This window comes from Carya illinoinensis, chromosome 6 (genome assembly GCF_018687715.1).
Source record: "Carya illinoinensis cultivar Pawnee chromosome 6, C.illinoinensisPawnee_v1, whole genome shotgun sequence".
Lineage (NCBI taxonomy): Eukaryota > Viridiplantae > Streptophyta > Magnoliopsida > Fagales > Juglandaceae > Carya > Carya illinoinensis.
The window spans coordinates 5316103-5337024 of NC_056757.1; the positions used below are offsets into that span (position 1 = coordinate 5316103).

The window sequence follows — 20922 nt, forward strand, 5'->3', positions numbered from 1 at the left end:
CTCCCGTCATGTGTTTTGAACATCTACTATCTAAAAACCACTTATTTTTGCTTGTGGATGACTTCATGCATACCTATAAAAACAATTAAAATGATTTTTCTTGGTACCCAAGTTCTTTGGGTTCTTTATTTATTAGTATTAGAAGAAACAAGATTTTTAGGTACCCATATGACCCTAATAGTCATTGTATGATTTCTTCTAATAGGACAAGTATGATAATTATGACCATTTCTATTACAAAAATTACAAATAGCATGTGACATATATGAAAAACTTGAATGATTATAATAATATTATTTTTTGACAAAATTATTTTTATGAAAAGAATTTTGAATATTAGTCTTTGATGTAGAATGATTATCAAAGAAATTTTTATAAGGTTTGTATTTTTGTTTTGACATATATCCCAATCCTACCTTGTCAAAAACACATATTTGACTACCAAGAAGTTTTTCAAAATTTCTTTTTCCATTCGTAAAGTTTTCAACAATATTTTCTAAATCGGTTTTCTTCTTATTCAATTCAAGATTTTCATCTTTCAAAATGATACTTTCTTTTTTTAAAATTTCAATTTCATTTGTTAAAGAAGAATTTTTCTTTTTCAAAGCAGTATACTTGATACCCAATTTTTCAAATTCCTCATAAATCTCTTCTAAAACATTTTGCAATTCTTCATATGAAAGATTTTCAATATTATCAAGATTTGTTACCTCAATGTCATCTTTAGCCATAAGACAAAGATTTGCTGATTCTTCATTGCTTGCTTCACTATCTGAGCTACTTGAATCATCATCCCATGTAGTTTTCATTGCTTTCTTGCCCTTGTTTCGATCTTTCTTTAGCAGAGGACAATCTGACTTGATATGACCAGGTTTATTGCATTTATAACAAATTAAAGTGTCATTTTTACCTGAATCTTTCTTGGAAAAGTTTTTGAAAGATTTCTTCGGAGGAGTTCTATTTTTCTTCAAGAACCTCTGGATTCTTCTTGTTATCATCGCAACTTCTTCATCTTTATCGTCATTTTCCTCATCTTCATCACTTTCACTTTCATGAGGAACAGCTTTAAGTGCTAAGCTCTTCTTTGGCTTTCCTTCTTCTTCTCCTCTTTTCAATGTGTACTCATGGGTGATAAGTGACCCGATGAGTTCATTGACTACGAGCTTCTTGAGGTCTCTAGCTTCAAGAATCGCTGTAACTTTTGATTCCCAACGTTTTGGTAAAGAGTTGAGAATTTTTCTTACTATCTCCACCTTGGAATAAACTTTGCCAAGAGCTGTCAAGCTGTTTATGATGTTAGTAAAACGAGTGTGCATACTAGAAATAGATTCATCATCATTCATCTTAAACATTTCATATTCATGAGTAAGAATATAAATTTTTGATTCCTTGATTTGCGAAGTTCCTTCATAAGTTACTTCCAAGTTATTCCAAATTTCCTTTGCCGTAGCGCAATTCATTATTCTATTAAACTCATTTCCATTAAGAGCATTATATAATAAATTCATAGCAGTTAAATTTAAAGTATAAAGTCTATCGTCTTCACGATCAAACTCTTCTTCTTCCTTTATGACCTTTACTCCATCAACCACTTTTGTTGGAATATAAGGTCCATTTACAATACATTTCCAGATTTCTCTACCTTGAGTTTGAAGAAATATTTTCATTCTAACTTTCCAGAATGAGTAATTATCTCCACAAAAGAGTGGAGGCCGACTGCTAGATTGACCTTCACCAAATGAAGCTGCAATGTTAGCCATAAGATCTTAACTCAAAAGATAGTTAATTTTATAATAGAGCCTTTAGCTCTGATACCAATTGTTGCCCAGATGACTAACACAAGAGGGGGGGTGAATTGAGTTGTATTAAAAAAAATAACAATTATAAATCAAATATATAATATAAAATATAAACAAAATATGAAATAACAATAAATATAAAGAGTAAGGGTAAGAGAGAAGCAAACTCAGTATGTTAACGAGGTTCGGCCCCACTGCCTACGTCCTCGCCTCAAGCTACCCCTTGAGGATTCCCAAATTCACTATTCAACCTCCTTCAGGTGGAGATAGAAACCTATTACACCTTTGAATAACACCGCTACAAAGGATCTGTGTAGAACACTCTCTACACTTGCAATCACCTTACACGTGGTGATTCAACTATTCCCCGTGTAGAATACTTTCTACACGCACAAGGGTTATACACACCCTTTTTCTGATACAAAAGCTGATAGTAGATAGGTTATCAGAAAACACTCCTCAATGAGTAAAATAAGAACAATACAGCACAAACTATATCTCTCAAAATGAACAAGGATTAATGCTCAATGCTTAGAGAAGAGAGAATGAAAGCTATGAATGAATGTTGTATGCTCTGGATGTTGTGAATGTGAAGTTCTCAAATGATCTATTTATAGGCATATGAGACTTCATATTCAAATTTAAAAAGATTCACATGTCAAAGACAACATCATTCACTTTTTCAAAAAATTCAAATAAAAGGTTCTTCTTTTTCAATTGTCAAAGACAACATCATTCACTTTTTAAAAAAATCAAACCTAATCTTTTACTTTTGGCATATGACAAAATGAGCACAATAAAAAATTCAAACCTAATCTTTTACTTTTTGCATATGACAAAATGAGCACACTTTACTTTTCAAAATTTTCAAACAAAATCATCTACCTTTTGTATAAGTCCAAAAAAATATCAATCACTTTTGAAAATATTCAAATAAAACATGCACATGTGAAAGATGACAATCAATCATCTTTAATATTTTTAAAATTCAACCCTTTAATCAAGGCATACACATGCAAAAGATGACAATCAATCATCTTTCAAAATTTTCAAATTTAATTTTCAAAAATATTCATGCACATGTGGAAAATGTATTTTAATGCTTTATGATAAAATATTAATTTTGAGCATTAATCATAATTTCGAATTTTGAAGAGATTTACAACATTACTCTATAATTTTAATGTGAACTTGTTCCCTTCTTGCTCATGCTTGTTTCCTTGATGTGCTTGACTCCATTGTGTAGACAACTTGAACTTGAGATTTCTTTATTCTTTGAATTCATTTATTATCATCAAAATCCATGTGTAAATATATAATTACACAAAACTTGAAATCTTGGGTTCAACAATACCCTTAAAAAATCGCTTACCACTGCCCCTATTATGCAACCTGCGCAGTAGAACCTTCCCTTTGAAATCATGACAAATGCAAGTGATTATGCCATAAGAGCTGTTTTGGGGTAGCGTGTGGATAATAGACCTTTTGTGATATATTATGCTAGTAGAATCTTGAATGATGTTTAGAAAAATTATACCACAATTGAAAAAGAATTGCTAGCAGTGGTTTTTGCACTTGATAAATTTCGGACTTACATTCTTGGTTCTCCTGTTGCTATTTTCACTGACCACTCTACTCTTAAGTATTTGTTGGCTAAGAAAGATGCAAAATCGCGCTTGATTCGTTAGATTCTACTACTTTAAGAGTTTAACATCAACATTAAAGACAAGAAAGGAGTTGAAAACGTGGTAGCTGACCACCTTTCTAGATTGCCATCCTCCTCCTCTTCAAATGTCAGCCTTCCTCTTGATGATAGTTTCCCGGATGAGCAGCTGTTTGTGATTAAGAGCTTCCTGGTATGCTGACATAGTCAATTATCTGGTGATTGAGCGAATGCCTTCTGAATGGTCCACCCAAGATAAGTGTCGATTTCTCTTTGAGGTACAACACTTTTTACTTTGATGATCCGTAATTTTTCAAATATTGTTCGGAACAATTGATTCGAAAATGCATTCTTGATGATGAGTTTTCTTCGGTGCTGAGATTTTGTCATATGGGTGCATGTGGTGGTTATTTTTCAGCAAAGAAAACAGTTTTTCAGCAAAGAAAACAGTTGCTAAAATTTTGCAAAGCGATTTTGACTGGCCTTCCATGTTTAAAGATGCTTATAATTTTTGTAAGGCTTGTGAGCCTTGTCAAAAATTGGGATCCATTAGCAAAAAAGACATGATGCCTCTTTCCCCTATTCTTAACTTAGAAATTTTTGATTGTTGGGGAATAGACTTCATGGGACATTTTCTAATTTTCTTTGGAAACATAAATATTTTATTAGCTATGGATTATATTTCAAAATGGGTGGAAGCCGTTGCTTGCAAAACAAATGATCCTCGTGTTGTCCTAAAATTTTTGCAATCTCTGTTTACTCGTTTTGGCATGCCCAAAGTTATCATAAGTGATGAAAGTTCTCATTTTTGCAATAAATCATTTTCTTCACTCATGAAGAAATATGGTATCATACACAGTTTCTACCTCTTATCACTCTCAAACAAATGGGTAAGCAGAATTGGTAAATAAAGAGATAAAAATCATTTTAGAGAAAACTATCAATGCTAATAGAAAAAATTGGTCAGTTAACCTTCTTGATGTTTTGTGGGCTTATAAGACAGTTTGGTCAGTTAACCTTCTTGATGTTTTGTGGGCTTATAAGACAGCTTTTAAAATAAATCTAAGGATGTCCTCTTATCGATTAATTTGTGGTAAAACTTGTCATTTACCTGTTGATATTCAGCATCGAGCTCTTTGGACTATAAAACATGTTAATATTTCACTTGATGAAGCTTCAGGGTTGAGAAAATTGCAGATCAATGAATTGGATGAAACTCGTCGGAATGCTTACGACAACACTCAATTGGCGAAGGAATGCATGAAAATTTTACATGATTAGAAAATTCATCCAAAGCATTTTACACTTGCCCAGGAAGTTTTTCTTTATAACTCTCGCTTACATATTTTTCCTGATAAACTGAAATCCCGATGGTGTGGGCCTTACATTATAAAGAAGGTTCATTCTCATGGCGCGATAGACATTGTCAATCCAAAAAATGGCAATTGCTTCACTGCCAATGGACAACGTCTAAAGTCATTTATGAAGGTTTTTGATCCACACGAAGAGATTTTGTTTGTGCAAGATTCCAGAGAAGTGTTTTGATTTTTTCTTTCTTTACAGTTTTCTTTACTTGCATTTTATTTTTATTATTTGTTATTTTGCTTTGATTTTATATTTCGTGTTGATTTTTTTTTTTTTTGGCTTGCTTATTTCTTTCATTCGATTCATTGAGGACCATATCTCTCACTAATTGGGAGATAGCATGTGTGCACAAATATAAAAAAATAAATAAAAAATTAAAAATTAATATGATGTGCATCGATACATATATGATTTACACACTCCATTTCTGCTATTTTGTGAAATTTGAGCATCTTAGTGGAGTAGTTGAGCGGAATCATTTTGTAAAGATTTATTTTCAACCTTAAGTATAAAACATGATTTTTGATTTATCATATTTTATTGATGCGTGGCTTGAAACATCGGGATGCTATACTTATTGAGATGAGACTTGATAAGATTTTTGTAGGACGAATGGCAAATTTTGAAAGACATTTTGCACATGCTTATGCTTGTAGTGTTCGTTATTTACTATTTACTGATTTAACACAAGAGAAGTAAACTGAAGGATTACTGAGCCATGCTTAAAAAAAATGAAAAAGAAAAAGATTTGAAAAGAAAGAAAGAAGAAAAAAAGGAATAAAGGCGACTTAGTGAACTTTCCTAAGTGAAAGGGCTAGAAACAGTTACACAAGACTTTGGGAGTTGAGTGTTAAACCTTTAAAAACAGAGCTAGCGTGAAAACTGTTAGTCCCTTGAACTTTGAGGTAGTTAGAATCAGTAATGATTAATCTTAAGATTGAAAAATCCTATGACAAATCATGACTAGTAATGAGGAATACACAACCAGTTTAGCTCCACACACACATTTGAGTTCTGAGACATTTGTCTCAATTCTATGTGAAAGATTATTGAGATAGTCTTAGTAGGTATAACTCCTGGGGGTTGAGTAGTAACGTGTCACTTTTGTGAAAATTCAGAATTGTGCTTGATTGTTTCTGTTTGAATTTCGATCTTTATGCAATATTCATCTAAATGAATTTTCACTATTTTGTTCTAGGTTTTGTAAAATGCTAGTTGGGGGGTGTGATTGAGCTAAGTTGTTGCAATTTTTATATATTTAGAACTAATATATTTTAATTCTTTTATTACATTATTATTGGTTTTAAATGAAACAAATAATTAAGATGCATAAATCTGAGTTGTGATTTAAATTGATTAATAGCATGGTTTTTACTTAATTTTCATTGCTTTCAATCTTCATCTCTATTCAATTGATTTGTTTTTTCATTCCATACTTTTTTTTTTTTGAATTTCAGTTTAAAGTATATGGAATATTTTTGAGATTTTTGGTTTAGAAGTTTGGGTAATTTATTTCTTATTTATTTACTTATTGTTATTTATTTTTCTCACTTTTTTAAACATTTATTTAACAGTGATTACAATTGCTATGGATTAATTTTGAGAATTTGTGATTTGAATACAAAGATGAAATCTAGAATCTTGATTTTGGAGTTTTTCAATTTTCAGTTCATATTTTGTTAATTACTTTTTGATCTAGTTTAATTCTTAGCTTAGTTTTATTAATCTCTTAGTTCCATTACATATTAGATTGATTAAAGTTTAATTAAGATTTAAATAATTTCAGTTTTATTGTTTAATTTTCAGATTAATTAAGATTGTTTAGTTTAGTTAATTATTTGATCGTTAATTTCAATTTTTTATCTTTTACATTTCATTTCAACACTCAAAAATATAAAAATATGAATCTAGTCCATAACTAGTGCCATTTTTTATTCTTTTTGCACTCTTCCATTCATTGTACATACTATCATTTTTATTTTATTTTTTATGAATATTTTCATCTTTTTAAACGAGTTTGATTTTAAGTAACTTTTCTTGAAGAGATAAATTAGGAATTTATTCCTATTTATTACGCGATATCCTTCTACACTTGAGATAGTTTTTGTATTATTCATTTTTAAGTGAGTCATTTACCCCCGGCACAAATCACTTTCCTTCGCATGTTACTTAAAAAAATGATATTATGAATTTTTTTAAAATATTTAAAAATGTAAAAGGACTGAGTGAAAAAAAAAATAAAAATAAAAATAAAAAATAAAAATTTACAAATGACAGAATTTGTCAAATTACACCCTAGAGGGGTGTAGCACGACTCATGCTGATAAAAGAGCATCTTGATCCCATCACCACTATTGATTTTAGCATTCCTACCATTTTCCCTCCAAATCAATGTTTTCATTTTTTTTCTTCTAAATTTATATAAATTTATTATTTCTACGTACTCTTTCTTCCAAACTATAAATAATATCATAAATTATTATTATTATTATTATTATTTTTTAATGTGAGATAGATCATTTTTTTTTATCTTTCAATAATATTAAATAAAGTCATTTTTACTAAACATTTACCTCGTTTGGTAACATAAATGAAATAAGATGAAAGTTGAATAAAATAATTATTAGAATATAATTTCTTAATATTATTATTTTTTATTTTGAAAAAAATTAAATTATTATTTGTATTTTGTGTAGAAGTTTAAAAAAATTATAATGATTAGATGACATGATATGAGATATTTTGTATAACCAAACAAGGCCTTAACTATTTTTTATTAACAAACACACATTCCCACATAGCTATATATGTATGATTTCAATTCCATAATAATTATATATTTCTAGATTTTTTTATTCTGAATTTAGTTATATTTTTATTTCAATTCCTTACTAATTTTTAAACTTTAACTGTTACAAATATTACCATTGGAAAATGCGAATTTTGACAAAAAATTATATTATTCTTCAAAACGTAATAATTTTGAAAATATTATCAAACGTGCAAAAAAATTATTTAAATTTTAGTTTAAAATATTCACTAGATAGTAATAATTAACAATATAAGAATAAGGAGCAGTTAAAATTGTAAAGGAAAGTGATAGAAGAAATAATAAAGAAATAAGAGAGAGATTATTTTAATATAATAGAGAAATAATATATAGGGAATGAGATGTAATAGGTTTTAAAAAGATGAGTAAAATTATTGAAGGATGTTGCAATTAGTGTTGAGGACAGAACAATTGTTGGCCAAGAAGAATATGTAATTAGCCAAACATGCCAAGAAATGAACATCACCAGTGTCTTTTTTCATTACCACAATGGCTCATGGCATGCATAATTTCGTACTGATATTTCTATTTTATCTTGTATTTTTGGAAGGGTTATTGATGGAGCTAAGATAATGATGTTCTTTGACAACTGAAAGCAACATTGTCTCTAACAATAATGCTAGCCAATTAAGGTTTGAAAGCTAGGTCGACAGTGATCAAATTGTCCACTTCAGTTATGACAACACTGGAATGTCAATGTCCAAAGATTAGGGTAAATCCCAGATCCCACAAACAGACCACGCTATCTAGAATTTGCGCGAGTGCAGTCTGTAGCATCCAGTTTACTTGGGTTCCAAACGATCAACTGAACCTCTTTTTTCAGGCTCTCATAGTTACTTGATTTGGTGCCATCCACATATGATTATTGAACCTCATTTTTATTAGGTTTGTATAATCATTTGATATGGTAACATCCATATGATTATCAGATCCTTAATTTTAATTTTCTGATAATCATTTAATATGGTCATGAGTATCAGAAGTTCAGAACCAGATTCTTTTACATGATTCTGGTACACTGTCAACATGACCATGAAACTTGAGGGTCTTTATAACAGCTAGCTAGAAATTCAATTGTGAAATTTCTAGTAACTTTAGGAACCTCGTAAAAATTCCATAAGTTTTCACGAATCCATTAATCGTATAGGTTTTTGTCTAACTACATAGTTAGTGTTATTATTTACTATGATATCAGAAGTGTGTTTTTGATTATTGGAGATAGTTAGAAGTGTCAAAATGTATTATGGTTTGTGCCATTAGACTCGGAGGATTATTTAAAGTCTTATGGCGCAATAATATTTTTTCATATTTTCGGATAAAACGTCTGTTCAAAACTGTAGATATTATTGGATAAAAAGAAATATCTTGAGGTAATTTTCATGAATATTATTGGGTAAAAATATTTTGAGTTGATTTTTATAGATATTATTAGATAAAAATATCTTAAGTTGATTTTTTTGTAAATACTATTGGATAGAATATTATGAGATAATCTTTTATAGATATTTTGGGTAGGAGAAAACTACACTCAACTCTCAACTCCAGCCTTATCTCTTCCATATCTCATCCATAAGTATCTCCAGCCACCTCTCCCCACGAAATTATTTCCATTTATACTTTTCATTAAAAGAATATCAAACACTCTCTCTCGGACAGCTTTTAGGAGTTCTTTTGCACGCCCATTTCTAAGCTTTTGTAAGTATTTTATCATAAAGTCTCCTTCATATAAGTTGTTCCTTTTTTAGTCTAGTTTACATGGATATATTATTTGTCCTATTTGAAGATCATTTGGTGAGTCAAATATTATATAAACTATAGAAAGGTCATTCTGAGAGATAAACTGGAGAATATGTTATAGTTTGGAGTTTTTGACCAAGCTAATGGATAGATATTGGTCCAAAATTTTTATGGAGTATTGTTAACATGTATATGTGACTATTGGTTGAGGATTTTTGCATGATTAAAGGTTTTGATGAAAGATTTTCTTAGATTTAGAAACTTAGAAATTGGAAGAAGAAAAACAGTTTCTGTTTTGAGAAAGTTTAACTCTTTGGTGGTCTAAATCTATTCCAATGACTTTAATAATTTTATTGGAGGATTCTAAGCATCTTATATACATGTTATATTATTATTTTGAAGATATTTGATGTTAGTTTCAAAGATATGAAATTTTATGCAAAGAGATATTCAGATAAGCCAAAGTGTGGATATTCTTGGCTAAATTCATGTTTTGGTTAATTTCTAACCATGTGATCTTGAATTAGAAGCTTATATATATTTTAGAACATCTTTTTAAACCATGTGATGGTTTGGTTTGAAGATCATATATTTATAAGTCATAGATCAAGAGATTTATCAAAACTAGTTGAGGAAAAAGTTTCTGTTTTTGGACTAAGTGTAAAACCAAAAACTCCAAATGTTATTTTGTGATTTTGGTGACTTTAGTTTGATGATTTAAAGCATGGTTGATGTTAGGATGATATTATGAATATGTTAGAAGTAAAATTTGATTTTTGAAATTCTTGAAAATGTTTTGATTTAAAGTCAAAACTTGTGATTCAAGTGCTTGGATTTTTTTACAAAAAAAGTTTGGTGTTGATTATTAGCTTTTTCTAAATGGATGTTTTAAGTATGGTTTTGAACTTAGGATTGGAAGATGTTTGTTGTAAAAATTTTGGTTTAAGCATGAGTTTTGAAGTTGGAAGGAATTGCAACAAAAATAAAGGGAAATGGCCTATGGATGTTTCGGCCATAGTGTGTTTTCCATAGTTTTGTTTTGTTTTAAATTTTTCTGAGTTGATATTTAAGTTTAGGACAAAATTTACATAAAAAATGTAAATTTTGGAAACTTTTGGAGTTAGTATGGAAAATCCTTAAGTTATGGGTAAAACGGTCATTTTTCCACATGTAGAGAGTAAAATGAAAATTTTACTCTTTAAGTTAGTATTTTCCATATTTCAAATTATTAGTGATTTAGTTCTAACTTTTAAAATCACTAATTACAGTTCCTCGTGGTCGCATTTGAAGTTTTATATGAAATGTGGAGATCGAGGTAAGTTAGTTTTTAACTTACTAGCAGTCTACTGTGTATGTGTGCTAAGTAAAGGAACTACAGTGTATGTATGTGTGTTATCATATATGTCATGCCATGCCAAGTTATCAAGTAATTGTCTATTATACAGAATTTATTCTGTCGTCAATTTTTATCTGTTACATAATATATTCTGTCATGTATTACTGTACCTTACAAGTACGTCATGCTAAGTATGACATCTATTACATGTATGTCAAGTCATGTAATATTCACTGTTGCAAGTATGTCATATTAAATATGTTGTCTATTATATGTTATGCAATGTTACGAAATATTTCTATCTCAAGTTGGTCATGTATTTCAAGTTATATTCAAGTCACGTTATGTTACGTCAGGGCTTCAGTCATTTCGTATTCCAGTCACGTTTCATCTTGATTACTTATGTATGGGGTCACAGCAATTGTGACGCATACACTACGTGAGACACAGCAATTGTGACACGTAGAATACATGTGGCCACAACAACTGTGGAGTATGTATTTACACGTAGAATATATGGGGCCACAACAACTGTGAAGTATGTATTTTTCATGTCAAGTCAAGTTTGTGTAGAATACATGGGGCCACAACAATTGTGGAGTATGTATTTACACGTAGAATACATGGGGCCACAACAACTGTGGATTATGTATTTTTCATGTTAAGTCAAGTTTGTGTAGAATACATGGGGCCACAACAACTGTGGAGTATGTATTTACACGTAGAATACATGGGGCCATAACAACTGTGAAGTATGTATTTTTCATATTAAGTCAAGTTTCAGATCAAGTTCATGTTAAGTCAAGTTCAGTTCATGTTTCAATTTAAGTTATGTCAATTATGCTATGTTGTACGCCAATTTATGCTTTAATTAATTATGAATTTGATTATGCATTTATGCTTTTACTGTCAACTATGCATCATTAGCTTGTGTAGAAGTTTTTTGTTAAGTTACTGAGATTTGTAATCAAATCTCACTTTGGTAGTCCCAACTACCATTCCCCCCGAATGGTAGATCTTGTTATAGGACATGAAAGAGAATCAGGAGCTGATCAACTAGACACAGTTGACTAAGCGACGGTGCGACATCAATGTTAATATAGTAATTAACGTAAATTACTACTTGTACGATTGAGTTGCATCTCTAGTACTTTTTGGATCATAACCATTTTGGACTAGTATTGTGATCTTAGTTGTTCAATGGGTTTTTATGTATGAAGTATGTTTTAAGCATTTGAGATATTTTCAATTTGATGCATAGTATTGCTAAAGAAAAAACAAATTTATCCGCTACGAATATTGCATATTGTTATATGCATGTTAGAAACATTGCATCTTATATGTCAAAAACAGGGGCAGGTAACCTTGTGTTGCATGTCTCGACACTTCAAATGTCCGTCCAATCCTAAACGGAATTTGAGGGCGTCACAGTCTTCCTCAAAGTTTCACGACAGAGTACCCATATATAGGGATCAAGTTTCTTTTTATGGCTCTTAGCCATGGATAGAACTTGAAAGTAATATGGAGAAATTGAAATTGGCCAATAATGCATTGGGTTCGTGAAAAAGTAATTGTAGTCATGGACTACTTGGCTGGGGTACGTATTTGGTGGAGTCTGAGATGTGTTTTGGTATGAGGTTTGTGTATGATAATTCCCAGATTTCCAAAGGAGGGAAATGCTGGTTCAGCAGAAAACATTTTTGAATAATTTCCAATGGAAGTATTCCCTTGGAATTAAGGATTGATGCTAAAAAGCATAATCGGCATTAGCTTAACAAAATAATAGTGATTTGGTGTAAAGGTACTGGATTTAACAACCCTGATGAAGCCTTTCTCTTCTTAACCTCTTCAGAATCTTCAAATGTAGGCTCAAGGTGTTGTACACAGGAACAAAGCAATATTAGCTATCAAAAGACCAATAACTCTGAAAATAAAAGATTCAAGTTGAAGTCATTGCTCAAGTTAAAATGTACCCAAAGAAGATTATATCAACTCACGGCATTCAAGCTGATACAAGAAGACAACAAATTTCTTGGCTAAACTTGCGATACGTATTAATAAAAGGTACCTGAGAGCTTGAACTTACCAGTAAGTCCTCGATTTCCACATCTAACCCACTGCATGATCCATTGTCCCTACTAGAGACTGCGTTGCGCTTTCCCCAATCTCATAGCCAAAAGTGAGATTCTTTTGACTGCCAGACATATTGGGAATGTAAGGGTACCCATTCAGATCATATTGTAAACACACCCCACCATGACTGCTGTTCAAGTCAAGTCATTGGTGATAGGGTCTGATATGCATAAAGGATCAGACTCTTTGTGCATATCCGAGGGTGAAGAGGAGACGAACTGGTAGAGTAAGTTCCAATCTATTGTCTCTTGTGAGAGATTGAACATAGCCGAGCTGTCCTCCAATTGCAAGTCACCCTTGATGTTAGGAACGAACAAAAAAAAAAAAGAAAAAAAAACATTAAGACAAGGAACTTAACCGACCTTGAAATATGGAACATTTTTGTGGCATAAACATTATCAGGATAACATATTTTGAGCTAATTGTCAGCTTCAGCTGGCTCAGACTTCTGCTTTTTTAAAAGAAGATTTAGCTGTTGCAGGGGATGAAACAGCAGGCTTATTGCAGGATGAAATTAACGAGGACAACGGCTTTGAGCATGGGTAATGAATTCTTCATTTTTATATATAAAATTATATTTTTTAAAGATTAATTTTAAATATAAAGAAAAATTCCTATATTAGATTATATATTTTTTGATCAAATAATAAAAAAAATATTATTATTATTATTATTAACTAAAATTCCTAAACACAGAAAAAAAATAACCAAAATAACACAGAAAAGTTATACGAAATCACCAACTAACACAGAAAAAAATAACACAAAATCAGGTCAAATAAGAGAAAAGAAAAGAGAGAGATGGAGGCATTCGGGGATGGAGAAAGAAGAGAAGAAAAAAGAGAGAGAAGAGAAAAATGAAAAGAGAAAAAAAAATAGAAAAGAGAGCCGTTCGAGGGGAGAGAGAAAAAATAATAAAAATATTATTTGAATAATGAAAAGGAAGTATTCATCTTTGAATAAGATCAGTACATAGTTATTTATAATTTTACATACGAATAAACCAATACAGTTGATTTTAAGGGCATATTCTTCAAATTCAAATATAAAGATGAAGATAAATAATCCACTGCTAATACTCTTACAATCTACTGGATTCAAGACCCTTTGTATTTCTTTTTGTAGCTGCAAATCATCTTGATAAACCCTGTGATAGGGTTGTGCAAACCTCGATGGCCAATCGAACAGAAACAAAATGTGAAATCTTTCTCTTATTCATCCTTGAAAGCCTGAGTGTGCACACAGGAAAGATCATGTAGAAAACCAATTTAACTTCCAAAGTGGATGCATCGGAAACATAAAATTTGGTACCAACCCGAACAGAAGTCGCAGTTTTACACCCATAGTAAGGCCAGAACATAACAGAAACAGAATGTCATGCCAGAGATGTTTAAAGACCACATCATATCATAATACAGAATATATTCAAAACACAACAAAATCATATTATCGCCATAGAGTTTTGCTATATACAAGCAAAGTCGCATACTAATCTGTGTACCAATACCGATTCATTCATACTTAAAATTTAAATTAACATTGTTTTCAATAAAATCTACTTTTTGACAAATCACATCATATTGGTGCACAGATTAGTGTACAATTGTGCTTGCAACTATATTTTTCCATCGCCATATAGTTATGCAAAAAATTTTCATATTCGCTTTTTTTGCACAGTTCAAAAATAGAATACCAAAAATAAGCTTATGTCTATACTAGTCATAACAAAAATACTTTCCTCTTTCATACAAATTTCATGAGTAATGCCAAACAAATATTGATGTTGTTTCAAATTTCTTTTCAAAACATATCATGCACATTTTTCAAAAAATAAATCTCAGTTTAGTTTTCTTTTAATGCAAATTTTAATATAGGAACTCTGCTTATTTGGACTCTTTAACTTTTTAAAATTTTTCCACAATAGTACCAAACAAATGTCAAACGTCACCTAAAAAAAAAGTCACGTAACTTTCATAAATTTTCAATAGAACACATATTTCAATACTTAAAAATGAAAAATACCAAAAGAACCTATTTTTTCTTTAAAAAAGAATCTAAAATTCACGTGATTCTAAAGTGTCATCACCTTCTAATTTATTGATATCCACTTAACAATCACTCAATGTAATTCCAACTCAATCATGAGTTTATTTAAAAATAAAGCCCAGCTAGCCCACTAAACTATTATAACACTTGCTGGAACAAAAAAATGTTACCAAGTCCAAAATAATTTAGGGCCCAAGTCTAACACAGTAACAAACATCTTTACTTCATAATTATTTAACATAACCCAAATCCAATTAACAATAAGCCTAGTACGTAAACAAAGTCTATTTGATCCAAAGTAAACCCCAGCCCAAAAAAATAGAACACAAGTTTGCAACTGTTACTAGGCTTCGTAAGAGACTATACGACCCAGGAAAAGAACAAGCTAGCAATGTTTCGGATGGAACTAATAGGGAGTCGCCACGGGGCACCGTGCGACGGACTCAACGTGAGGGCAGCAACGAAGCGGTGACAAGGTGTCTGGGAGTGGCGGCAGAGTAAGAGGGACTTACGTACGGTTTTCCGGGGGACATTACGACAAGCTGCGGCCGTGTGGGTGGCCGTTTCCGACGAGGAACGATGCCTAACAATGGACGGAATGTGGGTCTACGGTGGTGTCCAAAGTTGCTATGTTTCTCTTGCTTAAAACAGGGACTTACGTGCTCTGTTACAGTTGCTAAAAACAGAGGCTTGTTGGGCAGTGAAGAGAGAACCGAGAAGGTTGTTTGGGTGGTTTGAAAAGGCCTAGGCGGTGGTGGAGTAAGGTGGTTTTCGGTGGTTGGCTGCTGTGAAGGTGCAAAGTAGCTCACGTTGGGATCGCAGTGGTTAAGTCTCGTAGGCTGGGTAGTGGCTATCACACGGTGGTTTTGATCTGGACAGATAGGTTTCGTGCTGTGGACTTACTCGGTTGGGCTTCCGTGGGGGAAAAAGGCGGCGTTGCTCTACTGCAATGGAGGCTTATCACGGCGGGGAGGTGCAGTAGGCTGTAAGAGAAGTGGCTGCGGCAACTACGTGAAGGAGACCTTTCACTGAAACACGGGGCTGCGGAAACCCTATCTTGGAAAACTAGCAACGTGCAGATTACATATCTTCTATATATAAAAAATATGTATGAAACAGAAAATCTTGTTTTAACGATTTTTCTTATTTTTCCGTTAAAGTTAATACCGTTTGTTTAAACGGTTTCGCACATAAAATGAAGATATAAATGTTGAGAGAGATAGCATTCAATGTTGTTATATGATTTATTAATCTCAATAATTATAATACTTAATAGTTTATATAATAATAAGTAATTAAAAATTAGTTATTATATTTTTTCTTTCTCCTTAACATATACACGTGTATTAGGTGTATAAAACGTGAATCCCTAAGTATAATATACGTGTATTATACGTTTCATTAACTCAGATTATTGAGTATTCTAAATTTAAAAATCTCATATAATATATAATATAAGTGTGTTTAATCAAAATGTTTTTTTTCCCCCATATTAGTAGGACGTAGCTTCCGCTAAGTCATATTCCATACGTGGGCTTGCTATGATAGGCACGTGACAAAGGCCGTGATCCTTGAGCTAATCAAGAAAGAGTAAATTCGGCCAACAATTTCAAAATATATTTTATGATTTATATATATGCTATATATAGAAAATATTATACAACAAATTTTATAAAAAGATTATGTTTTAACTTTATGTTGTCCCTGATCGACTCAACCAACAGCAAAATAAGAATTTCAATGTTGTCTCTATTGATTGTCAACAGGATGACATAAATTGATGAATTATAATACAAACATCAAATGACACATATTTTGAACTACTGTTTGTGTTAGACTTTTATTAAATTTTTTGTATACATATTTGCTAAAATTATAGATGTTATAAACATGTATTGGATTATATGATACTTTGAACTAATTTTTTTATTTTCTCCAATATGTCTTAAATTATTAAGTGACATCAATAATTTTTATAAAATATATATTATTTTTTATAAATAATCATTTCATAAAATTAGATAAACGTGCTTTGCACGTTATTCTCACCTAGTATATATATAGGTATATATATATATATACTGCCGTGAACCCAGAAGGGTAGAGACGTGCATGGCGTGGATGGTGTGAAAACCGTGAAGACTGTTCTTGGTTATCTCGAGCTTGGGTTTTGGGCGTGCAAGACTTGGGCCTTTTTTCTGAATTTTGGGCCTCAACTCAGCAATACAACCTGCCCCCAAAAATATTTCAGCCTAAAACTAAATAAAAAGATTCCACCTAATTCATAAAAAAAATATCAAATGATTTTAATATAATTATCAGCCCAACCAAAATTCACATCTCATTAAAATAAAATTATAAACTGATAACCTATTCTAAAAATTAATTGTTAATCTCAAGTGAGCTTTCATACTTATAAACCCAAATATTTTAAAAGGGCTTGGTACTGGACCTTCTTTGAGTAGGGGGAGGGCTTCTACTTGAAGAGGCTAAGAGGATTTCAAGATTTCTGAACTTCCGTTGAAATAAAAATACACGTATTGTATGTTTTCATCTTTTGTTCTCTTTTGTTTTGTTTTGTTTTTATCTTGGCTGTAATCTCATGATGGATTATGATATGTGATGTACAATTTTTGAGAAAATCATATATGTTTATTTCATTCACGCTTAATTAATATCTAAACATCTGAACTCTTATTTCATTCCCTTCTAATGAAACTCTCAAATAGGAAAGACATTAAAATATTCTAAAATTATTTTAATTTTTTCCATTCCATTTTTTCCTTCCAAACAAGCTGTAACACTATCAGATCAACATACACCAACATATATATATATATAACAAAAACTAGAAATTTCACCCAAGAAATGTCAAATGTTGCAACATGTAACGATGGAATAGTATTACTACGTGCAAATTCAAACACACCAACAATATTAAAACTAGTACAATTAAAAGGTCCACAAACAAAGTGGTAACATATTAATATCGTTTCAACTTTAGTACGAGTTCCATTCGGCAGATCGACTACATATATAGTAGTCATCTCTAACTTGATCAAGAGGAGCTGCTCAATTATTTAAGTTGTTTGATCTTTGCAATGATGTCTTCATAGTATTGTTTATTCAATTTCAGATTTTTCGTGATCTCGTTGTCGTCTGCCTGCGGATTCTGAACATACTTTAACCACCCATTCAAATGGCCAATGGCTTCTTCAATCTTCTTCTTAAATGAAGGCTCAAGCTTGGGACGAATCTTTTCATCCTCCAAAGCATTTTTCATCTGATAGACATAGCCCTCCAAAATTCCCTTAGCCTTGGCTTTCACTTTGTATTTATCATCCTTGTTGTTGGTGGTAGTGATCCCAGTGTTGCTCACGCCCGAGGTTTTCTCCCGAATAGAAACCTCCATTGTAGAAGACACCTTGATTTCAATATTCTTATAAGTGACACTGTTCATAGACTTGTCATCAGAACCTTCAATGATAAGATAAATCTGTCACAGGCTTGAATTTTATGAAGATATGTTAAAAATTTAACATCGAACTTTTTAACACAGAAATGAGACATGGCATTCTTAAAATTCTCAAACTTTTTCAATCATAATTTATTTTTCAAAAATTACTTAAACACAAATTTTTTTTTTAATTTTAAATCTTTAGCATTTTTGTCTAATCATTATCCAAAACAAAAATTAATACAAATTTTAAAACCTTCAAAATAAAACACAAATTAATATAACTTTTTCAAACTTAAAAAAATATTAAAAAAAATATTCAAACAATTTTTTAACTTTATAATATTTTTTAAAAATTTTTCTCACTCATTTACCAAAATTCAATAAAACATTTTAATTCTAATAAGTTTACTTTTATTTACAAAATTCTAAGATACTTCAAGTGTCTAAACGAATCCTTAGTACTCTTTACCTGATATTTTTAAAATTCTTAAAACTTCTCATAATTTCTTTTTTAAATGTCACTCAAATACAAAACACTTTATAATATTTTTATTCAATTTTTTAATTTTTTTTTCTTAAAACTCAAGAAAACATCTTATTAATTCAAACCTTGAGATGCTCCACGTGTCCAAATGAGCCATTACTCTCTATCATATATAACCAAAACGGACTCTTCCACTAGGCAACTTAGGAAGCCGCTAAGGCCCCTAGCTAGTGGAAGAAAGCCTCCAAGTACCTAAAATTTTCCAATCTTTCATAAGGGTAAAAAAAGCTACAATTAGGATAAAGTGATTAAGATGCCATTTAGACAATGAGTTGAGATAAAAAATTGAATAAAATATTATTAGAATATTATTTTTTTATATTATTATTATTATTTTGAGATTTGAAAAAAATTGAATTGTTTATTATATTTTATATGGAAATTTGAAAAAATTGTAATGATAAGATGAGATGAAATAAGATGAAATATTTCTTGTATCCAAACCAGACCTAAGTCAATGGGAGAATATCAAATTTGAATGGATCTTATGCAATTGATAATATCTTTGATTAATTTTTTATATTTCTCTCTTTTTCTTTTAAACACTGATCTTTTCTTACTATATATCTTCCTGGAACTGTGTAGTTTTTATTTTTTATTTATTGAAATCTCACATGAATTATTCTTAACAGAAAATTACTCATGCATGTAAGCCATTAGCATTATTTTTTTGTTTTGTTTTGAACTCCCCTAGCCTTTTCTTTAAAAAAACAAAAATTGAAGAAAATTGGCATGACGTTTTTTTTTTTTTTGTATGAGTTTCTTTTATGATTATGTTCCTAAATAAATATGTTATTGTTATAATTATTTAGAAACATAAATGGTTTTCGTATAATTCTTTAAAGAGGTAAGAACCCATTATATATATCTGTTTCTAAAAAGCCATTTGCAAAATTAAATTTAATAAAATCTTCCTACATAGATCAACAATATTAATATCTCAACAGAGAAGGTGTATTATAAAATTTTAAATATCATTTTCTTTTTGTAAAAAAAAAATAGAAATGATATTTAAAATTTAAATTTATTTAGAAAGTTGCTTATAACTGATCGAAAATAAAGAAAGAAACAGAAATTACCAGACACGGAGTTGGGATTCATGGCGACCTGCAGGTTCTTGGCGGCATCACCGATCTTGAAGCGATGCATATCATGAGTGAATGCAACACACGATGGCGTTGTTCTATATATATTAAGAGGTGGAAGAAGATCGAAATGAAGATTCCATTGATTTTGATCTAGTCCAATGTTGATCTAGTCCAACTCGTTTGTCTTTTTATATTTTAGGGCGCTGTCACCAGTTTAGATATAATTTAATAGTGAAAAAATATAGAAAGATCGGATATATATTTGACACGTCAACATGCTTGGCTGAGAAATTATTTGAATAGTCAAAAGTAGATTGAAGCCGCACAAGAAAACTCATTTTATATATATAAGAAAATACATATATGATATATCACTCCTCTTTTATATATTTGATCCTGCCGACCGACCGCCCGCCCGCCATTTCTTCTCTATTTTGTAAGCACTAGGAAACTTGGTGAGCAAGACTTGGGATGAGAGAGATAGAGAGAAAGAGAGAGAGTGAGAGAGAGTGAGACTTGTCAACGGTGGCTACGGCCTGTCGTGGATCAGATAAAAGAAAAGGATAAAATCTTTAGAAATAAAAGCTGTGTGCAGTCAGGTTCTTACAGTGTCTTTTACCAACCCAACATTTTCAACTAGAATGAATATATATAAACAAATATTTCATAAAAAAAATAATTGTTACTATTAACAATTAATTTTTTTACACTTTTTCTTAAAATGAGATCCGTTATCTTACAAAGATTTACATATAATCTATCTATTTAAAACTTGTATAAATTATTTTTATATTTATTTATAAGCTAATTTTTGAAATCCGAGTATACTTCTCTCTTTAAGATATAAATCTTACTAAGGAGGACCCATTTGGCAGCTCATATTTGCCAACTATCAATAAAAATCATTTTTTTTTCAATCAT

General features: G+C 30.8%; 1 protein-coding gene across 2 annotated transcripts; it reads right to left on the bottom strand.

Moving 5' to 3' along the window:
• Positions 1 to 17720: 17720 nt before the first annotated feature.
• On the bottom strand, positions 17721 to 20174 carry LOC122313071 (heat shock 70 kDa protein 1-like). 2 transcript variants are annotated; one of them, XM_043127787.1, is made up of 2 exons: positions 19993 to 20174; positions 17721 to 18320 (listed from the first exon to the last, which is right to left on the bottom strand). In XM_043127787.1, exons 1-2 carry the CDS (start codon positions 20060 to 20062, stop codon positions 17986 to 17988), a joined length of 405 nt encoding a protein of 134 aa, XP_042983721.1. In that variant the 5' UTR covers positions 20063 to 20174; the 3' UTR covers positions 17721 to 17985. The 2 variants fall into 2 exon arrangements, with proteins under 2 accessions (XP_042983721.1, XP_042983720.1); XM_043127786.1 differs by having other exon boundaries at positions 17721 to 18386; positions 19993 to 20167.
• Positions 20175 to 20922: the final 748 nt, after the last annotated feature.

Coding starts and splice junctions, on each gene's coding strand:
- LOC122313071 (XM_043127786.1), bottom strand. CDS start 20,062: ATGCATCGCTTCAAGATCGGTGATGCCGCCAAGAACCTGCAGGTCGCC. Junction 18,387..19,992: donor GAATCCCAACTCCGTGTCTG/GTAATTTCTGTT, acceptor TTATCATTGAAG/GTTCTGATGACAAGTCTATG.